Source organism: Xyrauchen texanus, chromosome 44 (genome assembly GCF_025860055.1).
Source record: "Xyrauchen texanus isolate HMW12.3.18 chromosome 44, RBS_HiC_50CHRs, whole genome shotgun sequence".
Lineage (NCBI taxonomy): Eukaryota > Metazoa > Chordata > Actinopteri > Cypriniformes > Catostomidae > Xyrauchen > Xyrauchen texanus.
Genome location: NC_068319.1, coordinates 19475144 through 19490471, shown reverse-complemented (window position 1 = coordinate 19490471; position 15328 = coordinate 19475144). Strand labels below are relative to the sequence as shown.

Sequence of the window (15328 nt, the reverse complement as noted above, 5' to 3'; positions counted from 1 at the left end):
ATTGAAGCTGCCCACTTTTCTAAAGAACAATCCTGCAAGTACTGCACATTCTTTCCCAGCATCTTCTGCACATTTTGAGTTCTTCCCAACAGTAGCTAAATGATGTTGAGATCCAGCTTTTGATACAAAATGTGCAAACATTGATTGATGCTCAAGAATGCAACACAGGGTGTTAAGAACAAAGGACCATTTGTGTAAATTGTTATTTATTTTTATCCCACAAGACAAAATTATATCTGATATGTAGACTAAATGGCAGTACAAAAATAAAAAATATGATCCTTGATCTCTAATATTTCTATAAATTCTGAAAGAGGTTTGCAAACTAATGAGACAAAAGGGGGTGCAAACTTATGCTTATTTGCAGGATTTACAATAATTGTTGTTTCATCTTTAGCTTTTACTTCTCCATACTTTTCCTTGTCCAAGTGACGCCTTAGCCTTAGTTATGCTGAGGTCGAGTCTCTGCCGTGGTTTAGTCCAATACTGCAAGTTTGCCACACTTTGCCATGCCAAGTGTGTATTATATGGGTCTGCAGTGTGTTCAGGATTGGGACCATGCTGCAAGACTGCTGATTTTTATTTTTTACAGATAACCTGATTAATCTGTTTATTTTTCTCAGCATTTTCCTTGTGTAAACTCTGACCAAGTCCTCTATATCAACTGAAATGCCCCAGGCCATGACAGAGCATACAGGTGGCTGCATACATGCATCAATATAATCAACATGTGATAATCAATAAAAGCAAAATGGTCACTGCTCTATAATTTTAAGTACTGTTCGTCAGATACAGACATACTTTTCATCGTGAAAATCCATTGTGGTGGGCCTTTGTGTGTGGATATAGTGTTTATTACACATTATTGTAATTTTAAAGTTTGCACATCCCAAAGCTCTTCTTTTTCCATAGCAGTAGTAACTGAAGTAGTTATTTTGTCTTTACCCAGTCAGTACACCCAACAATAGTTACCTCACTAAGTTAAAGTGTGTAAATCACCATGTCAAATGGTGCTATCAAATACTAAAGTGTATATATCAAATACTCATATGTATATATATATATATATATATATATATATATATATATATATATATATATATATATATTTTAGGAAACACCAAGAAAGAGCTTGTACTATGCCTTTCTGTGATGTTTACACAGTATGGCAAAAATGTTTTGTTTGGATTGTTGCTGTTTGTAGGCTGATTATTTATTAAGACATCAACCGGCTCTTTTCTCTGCAGTGAAATTCTTTGTTGTGTTTTTGCTTTCTCAGACCTGCTTGTGTACACTTACCAGGGCAGGGCTGGATCACATGCAAACATTAATACTGTCAAAAGGCTTAAACTTATACCACAAACCCTGTTTATGTTTTTGATTTGGCTTAAGTATTTTCTTGCATACATATTTGCAAGTCCTTACATATGTAAGAAATATAATGTTTATATGCAATGCTTTCAAATCCTTTCATTTATCTGTTTTCTCCACTATGCTCAGACATCTTCAACACAACCTACTCCACCTACAGATATGCATGCACACACACTCTCTTTCTCCTCTAACACACATTAATCCCTAGGTATCATGCGTTTCCATGACAACAGACCTGGTCACAACAGATGATTCCATTTTCTGTTTAGAGGGGTGAAGGCTTGTCCATGTGATAGTGAGAAGTGGGGATTTTTATGGATTCTGTAAATCCTTGGCCTAGTGTCAGGTAACCTCTTAAGTTAAAAACCTTAAATATTAAAAACCTTATATATTAAAATGATAGGTATATTGTCACTAAAGGTTTTCTCAACTTATGTTTTTTTTTTGCAACCAGATGATGCACTGAGTCAAGGATTCAGTATTGTACATGTGCTCTCTTTCTTGTGCACCCTTGTATTGTCTCTCCCATGCTCCCTCTTGTGCTCAGTGGAAGTGTTTATCATTATCAGAGTTATTGCTATCAGATTAAATAAGATCCCAGAGATGCAAATACTTATGTAGTATATACTGTAAATAAATTATAGTGGAGTATACAAAATGGCAATGATCATGCAAGGCACTAATTATGGCAGTAGTGTATAGTCAGAAGTACTGAGGGGATTTTTTATTATTCTTTTTTTAATCAGATTGGTTCTTTCATTTTCTTGATGTTGTACATATTGAAGAATTATAATTATTGAATAAATTGATTGCAGCATTTGTTATAGGATTGGTATTGGTCATCATTTCAGTGTTTTTGAATTCAGAATCAATCTTGAAAGCAGGTAAACCAGTAAATGTCAGGTAAACGCATTAAAACAATGTAACGGCAATACTGACAAAGTTTGTTTTTTCTCTCTCTGTGTTTTTATGGCACATCCAACCTTTGTTTCCTGCCTTTCACCAACAAAGGTAAGAGCAAATTACTTTTTTCTCCAATAGCAGGGCATGTTTTCACATTATATGAACTAAGCTGTCACAGTAGAACATATCTATGAAATATATACCTCTCTTTTAATCTACGCCTGCATTAAGAAGGATATTGAAGACTTTTCAGCAAAGTTAAAATAAATAAATAAAACTATTAATGAACAAAGCAATTCATGAAACAACTAAAATTAAACAGGTAACAAAAATATTTATAAAAAATTTGGACCAAACAAATATTGTAATTTTTATATTTAATTAATTTATGACATTTACCACATGTGACAACCTGCCCAAATATAAATGTGACAACATGCCCCAACCTTAGTTTCATAAAAGTGTACATTGTTCTAAGCACACATTTAAACCTTTTGATACAAATCTGCTTTCAAAATCTACTTTCATAATATACTTGACCCTGAATGTATGTCAGTGTGGTTTGATTATGTTCACTTGTTTGCCCAAGAGCTGTAACAAAAATATGATAATTGTGAAAATTTACTTTGAAAGGTGTAATTTACAAAAATGACTCTTATTTAAGAGGATGTTGAACTAGGTGTTTGAAACTTAACATACTAATCCTCTAGTAGTGAAAACACACATGTTCACTTTTGGACTTTAAATTCTTTCTCTGGGATTGATAAACCAATAGCCATTTTATTCAGATGTAATCTATTTGCTCAATATGTAATAGGGTTAGTTCAGCCAAAAAATTAAATCCCCTCATGACTTACATTTAAGCCATCCTAGATGTGTATGACTTGCTGTCTTGAGCAGAACCGAAGTGAAGATTTTACAAGCACATTTCAACGCTTTTTGAGGTGAAATGTTAGCCTCAGTCACCGTTCACTTCCATTTGTTTAATATTTTTTAAAGTGAATAGTGACTGAGGATGTCAGTCCCTAACATTCTGCCACCTTGTTCTGGGTTCCAGAGAAGACAAAAAGTCACACAAGTTTGGAACAGAGTCTAAATGATGACAAAATATTAACTATCACTTTAAGAAAAGTTTGAAAAGGTTCCTATTATTACAGTGAAAATTGTAAACAATGCCTCATAAGCTCAATTATATTATTTAGTATCATATTATATATTCTTAAATATGAATCAAAGCAAGTGCACAACTATTTAAAGTCCTGCATGCATTCTTTGTTTGGTATATTATGTGGCTTACAGTGTATGCAGTGACAAAAGAATATAGATCATTCGTTTTGTACATTGAAAAGGTAAGTTCTGTGTTTAGAGGCACGTTTAGGCTTATTTCAGTTCAAAGCTTGTTCTTTGTTGTCCTTAAGAAAAACGCACAGCACACGTGTGTAGTGGTGCGACACGTCACGTAACTCTTCAGTTTTCTTTGCTGTTTTGAGTGACAAAATAAAAATAAAAAATACATGTATTCCATTGTGTGCACTTGAGGCTTTGAGGTGGAACAGCTAAAATGTAGGGCCTATATTAAAAAATAAAATAAAATAAAAGGTAAAAACTTAAATACTTGCTTCCCAAAAACAGCAGATTTTAAAAAACGCATTTCCTGGTAAGTGCACGACTTGCAGTTCAGGACGTTTGTGTACTTTTTTTTTGTGGGGAAACACTTTTCAGCCATTACTAACTGACATTAAGATCATTGGAAGTCTTATTGGAGCAGCAGTACCCTTGATAGAAAGTATTTAGTAAATACATTATGTCCTGTAGCTGAAATCAAAATCATGAAGTAGGCTATCTCATTCAAGTTATGCGTTTGCAAACTAATCAGTGCAGCTGTGTGGCGCTGTTCACCCGTGCGGTGCTAAAGCGATCCCTTCTCACTGCAGCAGCTTGTCAGCTTGTCTATGCTCTCTCTCGCTCTGTTCATGGTTGAGTCCTTTGCAGGGGATCATACGTACGGTTACATAGGGTGCTTGTTCGTGTTTTCGAAACATTAACATATTTTAGGCTTATAAATTATTTTTTAAAGCCATTTACTATCGCATCGATCATATTAATATGTAGAATTATTTTGAGCCTCCGGCAATAACTACCAAACACGAACAAATGAGTGTGGCTGCTGGAACTGGCCGCTTTTGTGGCGCTTAGTGCTGAAACGCTCAGCTACACAGCAGCAGCTCGTCTATTTTCACTCCCTGCTCATGATTTGCTCCTTTGTTGCAGGAGGATCATACAGTCTTGTACGGAAACAAAGGGTGCTTTAACTAGTAATATGATCATTCTTGTGCTTGCTTTTTTGTTTTTTTTTAGAAACATTAACACATGTTAGGCTTTTAATTAAATACTTTTTTAAAACCATTTAATATTGCATTTATCATATTAAAATATATAATTCTCTTAAGCCTCCAGCAATAACTACCCCACACACACACACACCGCAATGCACACTGCATGTGAACATGAGTGTAGCTGCTGTAACTGGCCCTCTGTGTGGCGCTGTCCACCCACTTGGTGCTGAAACGCTCACTCACACACTGCAGCATCTCATCTATTTTCCCTCCTCCCCCCTCTCTCTCTCTCTCTCTCTCTCTCTCTCTCTCTCTCTCTCTATCTCTCTCTCTCTTTGTTCATGATTGGGTCCTTTGTTGCAGGAGGGTGCTCAAAGGGTGCTTTTACTACTAGTAACATGCGAATTCGTATACTTGCATTTTCGTTTTAAGAAACATTAACACATCTAGGCTTACAATTAAAAACTTCTTAAAAAGCTAATGTAGAGTTATAATGAGCCTCCAGCAATAACTACCACTAGGGATGTGCCCAAAGATCTTATTAGGAAAGGCACAAATAATGACTTTCAAACGAATAACGAATTCATCCAAACAATGGAACAAATATTCGTTAGACTGATTATCCAAGATGCGCAAGGATAAAGCTATATTTTAAATAAAGATATTCAAAATTACAACACAATTATGAACTAATGAACGTATGTCTTTAAAATGAAGCAAGTACTAAATGTGTAACCTTATGAATGCAAATGCGTTTTGAATCGGATGGCCGCGGTCTCGACCCGTTTGTAGTCTCCGTTTATTGTGCGCGTCTCAGAAATCTGAGATTGCCAAGAGTAACATTAACTCCACTTCTCGAAATGTCTATGTTGATGTATCACACGTGATACGAAGATATTAAAATATGCTCGTTATTTTCCCGCTATTCTCTTCTGAAAAATACTAGCTTGCTTCTGCTATTTATTCAACTGCATTTCTCTAATTGTCCACATGTAATTTAACAAAAAAAAATTCGATTCGCACTTCAGGTTTAAGGCCCGCCCACATTGTATTCTATCCGAATACAGATAGAGATAATTTTGCCATAACAACAGACATATATAATGGCTTTGCTCTACACGCACACACAAAAGCACACATACACACACACACACGCACGCACGCACACACACACGCACAAACACACAGGGGCATAGCACCAAATGTTGGGCCCCAGGCACAGAACTAACTTAAGGCACCCTAACCAATGGTGGGTATAATATCCAGTATAAACATTTTAGATAGATATTTAACAGTGCTAATTTTTAACTTTTTATACAAATGCAAATAGTATTTTGATCAAGCAATACATTATTATAAAAATTATACAAAGCCTACAAACAAAATAAATTAAAATGTATATATACATTTACGAGTTTTGTTGTTGGCAAAGTCACAATAACATTTCTGAAATGATAAGAGTGCCCGGTTGTTCAGTCTATGGTATTCAAATACGAAAATCCCTATTCGGTTATTCTGAACGTGTTTAGCGGTCTTCAACAAGATCTGAGTCCGACGGTACCCGAAAAACCTTCAGATTTTAGGACAGGTTCGGATCAGTTTTTCAAGTAGGCTATAGGGCGAGTTACGGACTGTTCACACCTTCATTGTTTTTTCTATGTAAACACGCACCTGAGACTCGTAGTGACGGATTAATTGACAGCTGCTGTCAGACTCTATGTTATTATTATTCCTTACACGGTCGCAAGACGACATGTACATGAATCTGGCGTGGTGAGCTGGAACCTGCTTACGTCAGCTGTCACCGCTTACGTCACGAAGTACCGCAACAGCCAATAGGAAAATTCAACTGCAGTAGCCACCGTTCAACCTGAAGAGGGCAGCACTCAGACGTTTTTACACCATATATTGTAGAATTAAAACACTTTATACACAAATGTCAAAAAAATTACTTGAATCAATGACCAGTACTAATAAAGCCCCATGCTTACAGATCATTAACTAAAAAAAGTTGGTTTAGGGTTTAGTTACCCTTTAATCCGTCCTTGCTTTTGGTGGCTTAATGTGAGGAAAATATGTTAATACAGTAAATGCATGGCCCTACATCAGCACTGCTGTGATTGCGGCCTCGTACCGTAGGTAATTATTGATGTAGGGCCATATAGCACGATTGCTAGTGTGATATTGCTTATATAGGCTACAACAGGTCAATTGAAAAACGCACGCGCGCGCCCGCGCAAGTACACAAACACACACACGAGTGTAGCTGCTTGAACTCGCCACCTGTGTGGCGCTGTCCACCCACCGAGTGCTGAAACGATTACTCACACAGTGCAGCAGCTCATATATTTGCTCTCTACCTCCTCACAGTGGGTCCTTTTGTTACATTGACATTTTTAGAAATATAAACACATTATAGGGTTATAAGTAAAGACTTTTTAAAAAGCCATTTAATATAATTTTGATTATATTAAAACGTAGAATTATCTTGAGCCTCTAGCATTAACTACCCCAAACACACACACCCCACAGTGCACACTGCATGTGAACATGAGTGTAGCTGCTTTAACTGGCCCTCTGTGTGGCGCTGTCCACCCACTTAGTGCTGAAACGCTCACTCACACACAGCAGCATCTCATCTATTTTCTCTCCCTCTCGCGCTCTCTCTCTCTCTCTCTCTCTCTCTCTCTCTCTCTCTCTCTCTCTCTCTCTCTTTCTCAATTCAATTCAATTCAATTTTTCAATTCAATGGACTTTATTGGCATGAAAGTTTCAAAAAACAATGTTGCCAAAGCATCATATAGAATAAATAAAATAAAATAAAAGCAAAATAAATGTTGTCCAATAACTTGGACAGTACATAATATAATTATTAGTAATATATAAATAACAGCAATATATACATTATTATTATTATTATTTATTTGACCATATCACATCACATTGTGTTTGTGAGTGTGTGTTTGTCCAGAGAGAGGGCAGAAAGATGTGCCCTCTCTCTCTCTCTCTCTCTCTCTCTCTCTCTCTCTCTCTCTCTCTCTCTCTCTCCCTCTCTCTCTCTCTCTCTCTCTCTCTCTCTCTCTCTCTCTCTCTCTCTCTCTCTCTCTCTCTCTCTCTCTCTATCTCTCTCTCTCCCCTTGTTCATGATTGGGTCCTTTGTTGCAGGAGGATCATACAGTCTTGTACGGATACAAAGGGTGCTTTACCTAGTAATGTGAGAATTCGTGTACTTGCATTTTTGAAGCCATTTACTATCGCATTGATCATATTAAAATTTTAAATTATCTTGAGCCTCCGGCAATAACTACCACACACACCGCATGCGAACACATGAGCGTAGCTGCTGGAACTCGCCGCCTGTGTGGCGCTGTTCACCCGCCTAGTGCTGAAACGCTCACCTCACACTGCAACAGCTCCTTTGTTGCAGGAGGATCATACAGTCTTGTACGGATAAAAAGGGTGCTTTAATTACTATTTTCGGTTTTAGAAACCTTAACACATTTTATTATAATTAAGAACTTTTAAAAAAAATACATTGAATATCTTGTGTTGTGAAAATATAGAATTATCTTGAGTCTCCAGCAATAACCTCCTCACACACACCGCTCAAACGTTGCAGAAGTATTGCTGCGCTTCTCTCTGTCACCATATGACAGAACCGTATTCTTATTTATCCACATATATATATATATATATATATATATATATATATATATATATATATATATATATATATATATATATATATATATATATATAAACAAATATATATATATGTGGATAAATAAGTAATAAATAACCTGTATACATACATAACATGGTTACTTATTACATTATTACTAAGACATTAATATTATGATTACTACTACTACTACTAAACTACACAATGTCTTAAGTTGTATGTTTCTAGATATGTCCTTTATATCACTGCGTGCGTGTGCTGGGTTCCTAACTCCTACTACCCCTTTAAGATATTTAGTGAACTGGATTGGTTGAAGGGAAATGCTCAGAGTACCAATGATGTAAAGACTTGGACAAAGAGATCCACTACCTCCCACAGCTGTGGCATCTTTCTGAGCTTCGATCATAGACAACGCTTGAATGAGACATTTTAACGAAAAAGACCCCTAATATTAATTGGAAATATGTCATCAGTGCACTGTTTGGGATTATGCAATCGTTGTGAATATTTTGAAACAATAAGGAGGTTTGGCTAAAACGTCAATATCCATAGATGATGGAATCGTTATTTTTTCTGAGGAGAATTTGGTGGTGCTGTGTCTATATTCTTCTTTGGAGTACAACAGAAGCGCAGATTCGCTACACAATTCCAGAAGAGCTAAAGGATGGATCTGTGGTCGGAAATATTGCTAAAGATTTGAGTTTGGATATATCTAAGATTATAGATCGTAAACTGCAAATAGCATCTGAGACCGGTAAGCAGTATTTCACTGTGGATGTGGAAAAGGGCGACCTCATTGTGAATGGAAGGATTGATAGAGAGGATTTATGTGGATATAATGTCCCGTGTGTTTTGCCTCTTCAAGCTGTTTTAGAAAATCCTCTTCAGATGCATCGAGTTGAGATTGAAATTCAAGATATCAATGACAACACGCCCATTTTTAAATCTAATGAGCGCATACTGAATATACCAGAATCTATTAATTCTGGCGCTAGGTTTCTCTTAGAGAGCGCCATTGATTCAGACGTACAATCGAATTCTTTAAAATCATACAGTCTGAGCATTAATGATAATTTTGTTTTAAATGTGAAAACTCAAGATGGTGTCAAAATTCCAGAACTAGTATTGAAACAACCTCTTGATCGAGAAAAACAGGCTGTTCACAAATTAAAATTAACGGCAGCTGACGGAGGCAATCCAGTGCGCACAGGTACATGCGAAATCATAGTAGTGGTTTTGGATAATAATGATAACGCTCCTGAATTTGAAAAACCCTTCTATGAAGCTAATGTTGATGAAAACGAATCGATTCATAAAGACATTTTAAGAGTCAACGCTATAGATTTGGATGATGGGTTAAATGGGGAAATTGAGTATTTCTTTGCAGACCAAACATCCGATACGGCGTTATTTAATATTAATCAACAAACAGGGGCCATCACAGTTAAAGGAGAATTGGACCATGAAAAAGCAAACTTACATAAATTTGATATAGTTGCAAAGGACAAAGGGAATCCTCAAATGGAGGGTCACTGCAGCGTTAAGATAAAAGTTAATGATGTAAATGACAACGCACCTGACATTATTATTACCTCTCTCTCAAGTCCAGTTCCTGAAAACTCCTCTAATGGCACAGTAGTTTCATTAATAAGTACAAAAGATGCAGATTTAGGAGAGAACGGGAAAGTGAAGCTTACGTTAGCTCCTGGCACACCCTTTAGACTGAGCACTACAGTTTCCAATCATTACGCCTTGGTCACAAATGGACCCCTGGACAGAGAGACCTTTTCAGAGTATAAAATTAAATTAAACGCAGTTGATGCCGGCTCGCCTCCGAAGTCTACTAGTAAAATAGTCACATTAGCCATTTCGGACGTAAATGACAACCCTCCATTGTTCTCTCAGAAGTCTTATACAGTTTATTCTAAAGAAAACAGTGTCCATGATTCAATATTGTGCTCAGTGGCCGCCAATGACCCAGACTTGGGTGAAAATGCCAAAATCTCTTACTCCATTTTGGACTCTAAAGTTCAAGACCTGTCTGTCTCCTCCTTTATCTACATAAACTCAGATAACGGGAGCATATTTAGCATGCAATCCTTTGACTATGAGAAAATCAAAGTGTTTCAGATCCACGTGCAGGCTAAAGACCATGGCTCTCCATCTCTGAGCAGCAACGCCACAGTTCATGTGTTTATTCTGGACCAGAACGATAATGTCCCGGCTGTTATTTACCCCTCAACATCCATGGGGTCTATTTCTCACCAGAGGATGCCCCGTTCTGCTAAAGCAGGACATCTTGTAACTAAAGTAACAGCAGTGGACGCTGACTCGGGTCACAATGCCTGGCTTTTTTACAGGCTCGCAGAGGCCACGGACGCGTCTCTGTTCAGTGTGAATTTACATACGGGAGAGGTGAGGACTAAGCGCTCCGTTTCAGAGCAGGATGACTCCTCACAGAGACTGCTGATTGAAATAAAGGATAATGGAGAGCCGGTGCAGTCCACCACAGTCACAGTGGAAATACTAATAGAGGACGGGTTTCATGAGCCCATCTCGGATTTTAGTATGAAAACTACCGAGAACAATAAGAAAAGCGGTAAAATCACGTTGTATTTGATCATCTCTTTGGGTACCGTGTCAGTTTTGTCTCTGTTGACATTGTTCGCTTTGATTGTGAAATGTGTTAGAAACACCATTAGCAGTTCAAGTTGCTGTGTCAGGCGACCCGATTCTGGATACATGAACCCCAACAGAAACCTTCAGATCCAGCTCAACACTGACGGGCCCATTAAATATGTGGAGGTTCTGGGGGGAGACATGATGTCTCAGAGTCAGTCTTTTGGGTCCTATCTCTCTCCAATGTCAGAATTCAGTGATTTGACCCTCGTTAAGCCCAGCAGCACCACAAACTTCACAGACACGCTAAACGTGCTTGATGCGTCTTTACCAGACAGCGCGTGGATATTCGAGAGCCAACAGGTGAGTGTAGTGAAATATTTTAAGTTAGTAGGCTATTTTTCTTTTATCCTTCTTTCCCGTATTTGTATCGTCATCTGAGGAAACAAAACATACGATTATGCACTTTATAAACTTCTAAACTTCTGTCTTAACAGTTTTAATTCACATTTTGCTTTCATTTATGAGACTTTAAGGACACGGTATTATTATTTCGTAAGTTATGTTTTTTACTTTTTATTCCATGCTGTGTTGGTATTTTTGTCTATTTTGTGCCTTGTGTTTTCCTTATTTTGCTGGAGCGCTTAACGTTTTGTAATGGGAATTCTGAATGTCTCTCAGAATTTTATTTTTATTTATTTTTTTTTGGCCGAGTTACAGTACGTGTTTCTTTAAATTTAAGAGGATTGTTGTGAAAATGCAACGAGAAAAATCAGTAAATATAGCAGAAAAGATTAAGTACTTTCTACATTGAATACGTTAGTTTAAATGTGAACTTGAAAATATTAATCAAAATTATACGTACTTATTTTAAACATGAATGTTCTAGCTTATAAGTAAATAGTATTTACGAATGTTTGTTATCTTAACAATGCATATTCATGTTTGAATCCTAAAGGAGAAAACCAAATTATTTGCTAATTTGAGTACATTTTACAGGTAAATAAATCAAATGCAAATAAAAAAATTGCAAATGTTACTTACATTTTCGAAGCTAGTGATTTCAGGGCTTGAATAATGAATGAGCTTGCATAGTTTCACTGTTTGCAAGTTGATTTACATAAATTGTATTGTTGTTTTTGTTGCTACCTTTGGTAATTTCTTGTTTTGTGAAGTCTGAAGTTCATTTTATACACAAAATTAAGGTTCATAATCAAAAAGATTCTGTTGATTGTTACCGTCACCATGCATTATCCACAACATTTTGAGGTTTGCATGCACAGCTCGTTTTTCCATGTGTCATGTGATTAAGTACATTAAAAAAAGGCATTGAAATGCCAGTATACTTTTAAAAGCATGGCATGATTCATCGTCACATTAATTGCTTGAGTAAAATTTACAAACAGAAAGTGTGCAAAATTTACTTGCAATAGAGTATTGCAAAGTTAACTCTACTTGATTAAAGTACTAAGTAAAGCCACAAAGAATTGTGTGTAGCCTTTACTTGAAAATATGGTCTGATAAATGTACCAGCAATTTTACGTGGAAATTGTTTCCTGTTTTTTTTTTCTTTAAGGAAACCACACCCTAAACCGTCTTTAGTGTGTTTCTTATATGATAGCTATTATATGTTTAACTGCATTGAAATCTATAATTGTGAAGGAATAGCCCTTGATCAGACTTAGCATGCCCGATACCTTGTCGTTGACCAATATGATGGAGCTGAAATGTTTTTGATCACTTTCTTCTAACACTCAGTGGCGTTTTACCTCTCAGACAGTAGTGTAGTCTAGGGTTTGCGCAAGCATATGCTGTATGCCAACCTATCTTTCTTAGGATTTTGCATATGCCAACCTAAAATAAGTGATGATAAGTATGGCCGCCAGAACAACAAGTAGGCTTTTGACCCGGAACTTTTTATATCTGCTAACACGATACTGCAGCACCATTGAGTGAATGTGTATTTAGTAATTTATTTATTAAGTGTACAGAGGTCATCTCTAAATGCATATGGAGAGGCAGGAGCACAACTGATGGCACTGGCAAGACAGACATTCAGACTAAGCTGATCAACCAATCAAAACGTTCATTTCAGATGTGATTGGATATTTGCTAACCAATCATATTTTCCATTTCAGTAAGGGCGGGAAATTTTAAGCTTCTAATGCTGATGCACAAGCTTCTCTGGAGTACCCATAATTTTCACTGTAATTCTATTTCCCTTATATATATAAATGTAATGAGACCCAGCTGATAGATAGCTGTGCAATGTGTATAAACCTCACTCAGTCCTCAAGAGGTGGACTGGCGACTGACACTAGAGGATGTAGTTTTTAGCCTCGTTGTTAGCGCACCGCCTCCCATGCCGGAGACACCGGTTCATACGGAGCGGGTAGAACAGGAGCATCACAATGGTTCCGTGACCTAGATGGGAGTGAGGTTTAGGGGGTGAGTGTATCAAGACCCAGCTGATAGATACCTGCAATGTATATAAACCTCACTCACCTGACCTCAAGAGGAGGACTAGCAACTGATGCTATAGGTTGTAGCCTTTAACCTCCTTGTTAGCGCACCCATCTCCCATGCCGGGTATGCTGGTTCGAGTCCCGTACGGAGTGTCATATATATATATATATAAAATGAATGGTTAATTAATATATATATAACTCATGCAGTTAAACAAAAAAAACATTTGAAAATTCAGCATGTTACTGCACCCGTGCTAGTTTTCGCAGATGTGTGTCCCGCAATTACAGTATAATATTATATATATATATTTAAATATATTTTTTTTTACTGCTATCATGGTGCCTTTTTCTCATGTTATCAAATCATTAAAAAAAAACTCTTTTCACTATACACAAAAATCACATTATTTTACACAAATAAAAAATTAACCATTAATTTTATAGATTTTATTTGGCAATACCAGACTGCCAGGATCCTGTCAATCTGTACATCTGTGGATTTGTCTAAAGGGTACAGTGAAATTGTCATCCCATGTCTGTCTGGTGTTTTTGGTCGGTCTTGTTTCATGTCTGGAACATGGTGTCTGGATCCTGACCCTTCTGTCTGGTTCGGTTCAGTTTGTCTCCCAGAGAAAGTGCCTGAAGCCTTGGCCATCCCATTGCCTGCATCTTTGGTCATGACAGCCACTCCCACATCAGTGCCCCCGGCTGCCAGGAGGAGAAGGGCTCTTGCTCCCCAGTCGCTGCCATTGCTCCTGGCCATGGAGGCCATTTCCCTGTCACAGCCTGTGCTCACAGTCATGAAGCCTGTTTTCCTGCTATTGCCAGAGCCCATGACCACAGAGGTTGTTCCCCAGACTCTGCCGGTGTTCACGGCCATGGAGGCTGTTCCCCTGTTGCGGCCAGTGCCCAAGCCTTCCATGGCTCCACCCCTGAGCATTTCACGGCTATGCCCCCTGAGCCGATCCCTCCTGAACTCTGTCCAGCGGCCGCCATCCAGTTCACTGACCCCTGTCCAGCGTCCGCCACCCAGTACTCTGTCCCCTCTGTCCTGAGGCCCCCTCCCAGACTGCCAGACCCCGCCTCTGCCCTGTGGTCTCCTCCCAGGCCCCCAGAAAACACCTCTGCCCTGAGGCCTCCTCCCAGGCCGCCAGATCCCACCTCCACCCTGAGGCGATTCCCCCCAGGCTGCAGGACCCAGTCCATTTCTTTAAGTTCCCTCTTTGGTTTCCCTCCCTTCCCTCCATTTCTGTTGTGTTGTGTTTTATGTTAGTTGCTCGTTTTGTCTCTATTGTGTATTGTTTGATGTTCCCGTTTTGGAACGCTGGGTCATGGTCCTGCACTCTGTCAGTCTGGGTTAAAATCCAAATAAAAAGTAATTGTCAGTATCTGGTGTGGCCACCAGCTTCATTAAGCACTGCAGTGAATCTCCTCCTCAAGGACTGCACAAGATTTGCCAGTTCTTGCTGTGAGATGTTACCATGTTGAAGAAAAGTTCCAGAACTTGTTGATAATAAGCCACTGGATAGAGAGAAAGGCAGTAGAGGCAGTTCAAGCTGCTGTCTGAGGAGCACACATTCTGGATATAACAATCCCAACAGAAACCTTCAGATCCAGCTCAACACTGACGGGCCCATTAAGTGGTGGTTCTGGGAGGAGACATGATGTCTCAGAGTCAGTCTTTTGGGTCCTATCTCTCCCCAACGTTAGAATTCAGTGATTTGACCCTCGTTATCACAGCAACACTATAAACTTTATAGATATGCTAAACTTGCTTGATGCGTCTTAACCAGACAGCACGTGAATGTTCAAAAGCCAATTGGTAAACAAACTTTTGTTATCTTCAGAGATGCTTCCACTGCATTAAAACGTCATAATTCCAAATGCTTTGTTCTGTGTGTTTACAGGTGATTTTTTTTCACCTTGTCTACCTGAAAAAAGACGCT

General features: G+C 38.1%; 1 protein-coding gene across 12 annotated transcripts in view; it reads left to right on the top strand.

Annotated features, from left to right (window-relative positions):
- LOC127636503 (protocadherin gamma-C5-like) overlaps nt 1–15328 on the top strand; it is a 77964-nt gene that overhangs the window by 18187 nt on the left and 44449 nt on the right. For 3 of the 12 annotated variants that reach the window (XM_052117008.1, XM_052117007.1, XM_052117006.1), the window contains exon 1: nt 8809–10710. The exons of 7 other annotated variants lie outside the window; for them this stretch is intronic. In XM_052117008.1, coding sequence (XP_051972968.1) covers nt 8848–10710 — 1863 coding nt within the window. In that variant the 5' untranslated portion in view covers nt 8809–8847. Of the gene's footprint in view, nt 1–8808; nt 11278–15328 lie in introns of those variants that run through there. 2 more of the 12 variants (XM_052117016.1, XM_052117005.1) reach the window with 1 other exon arrangement.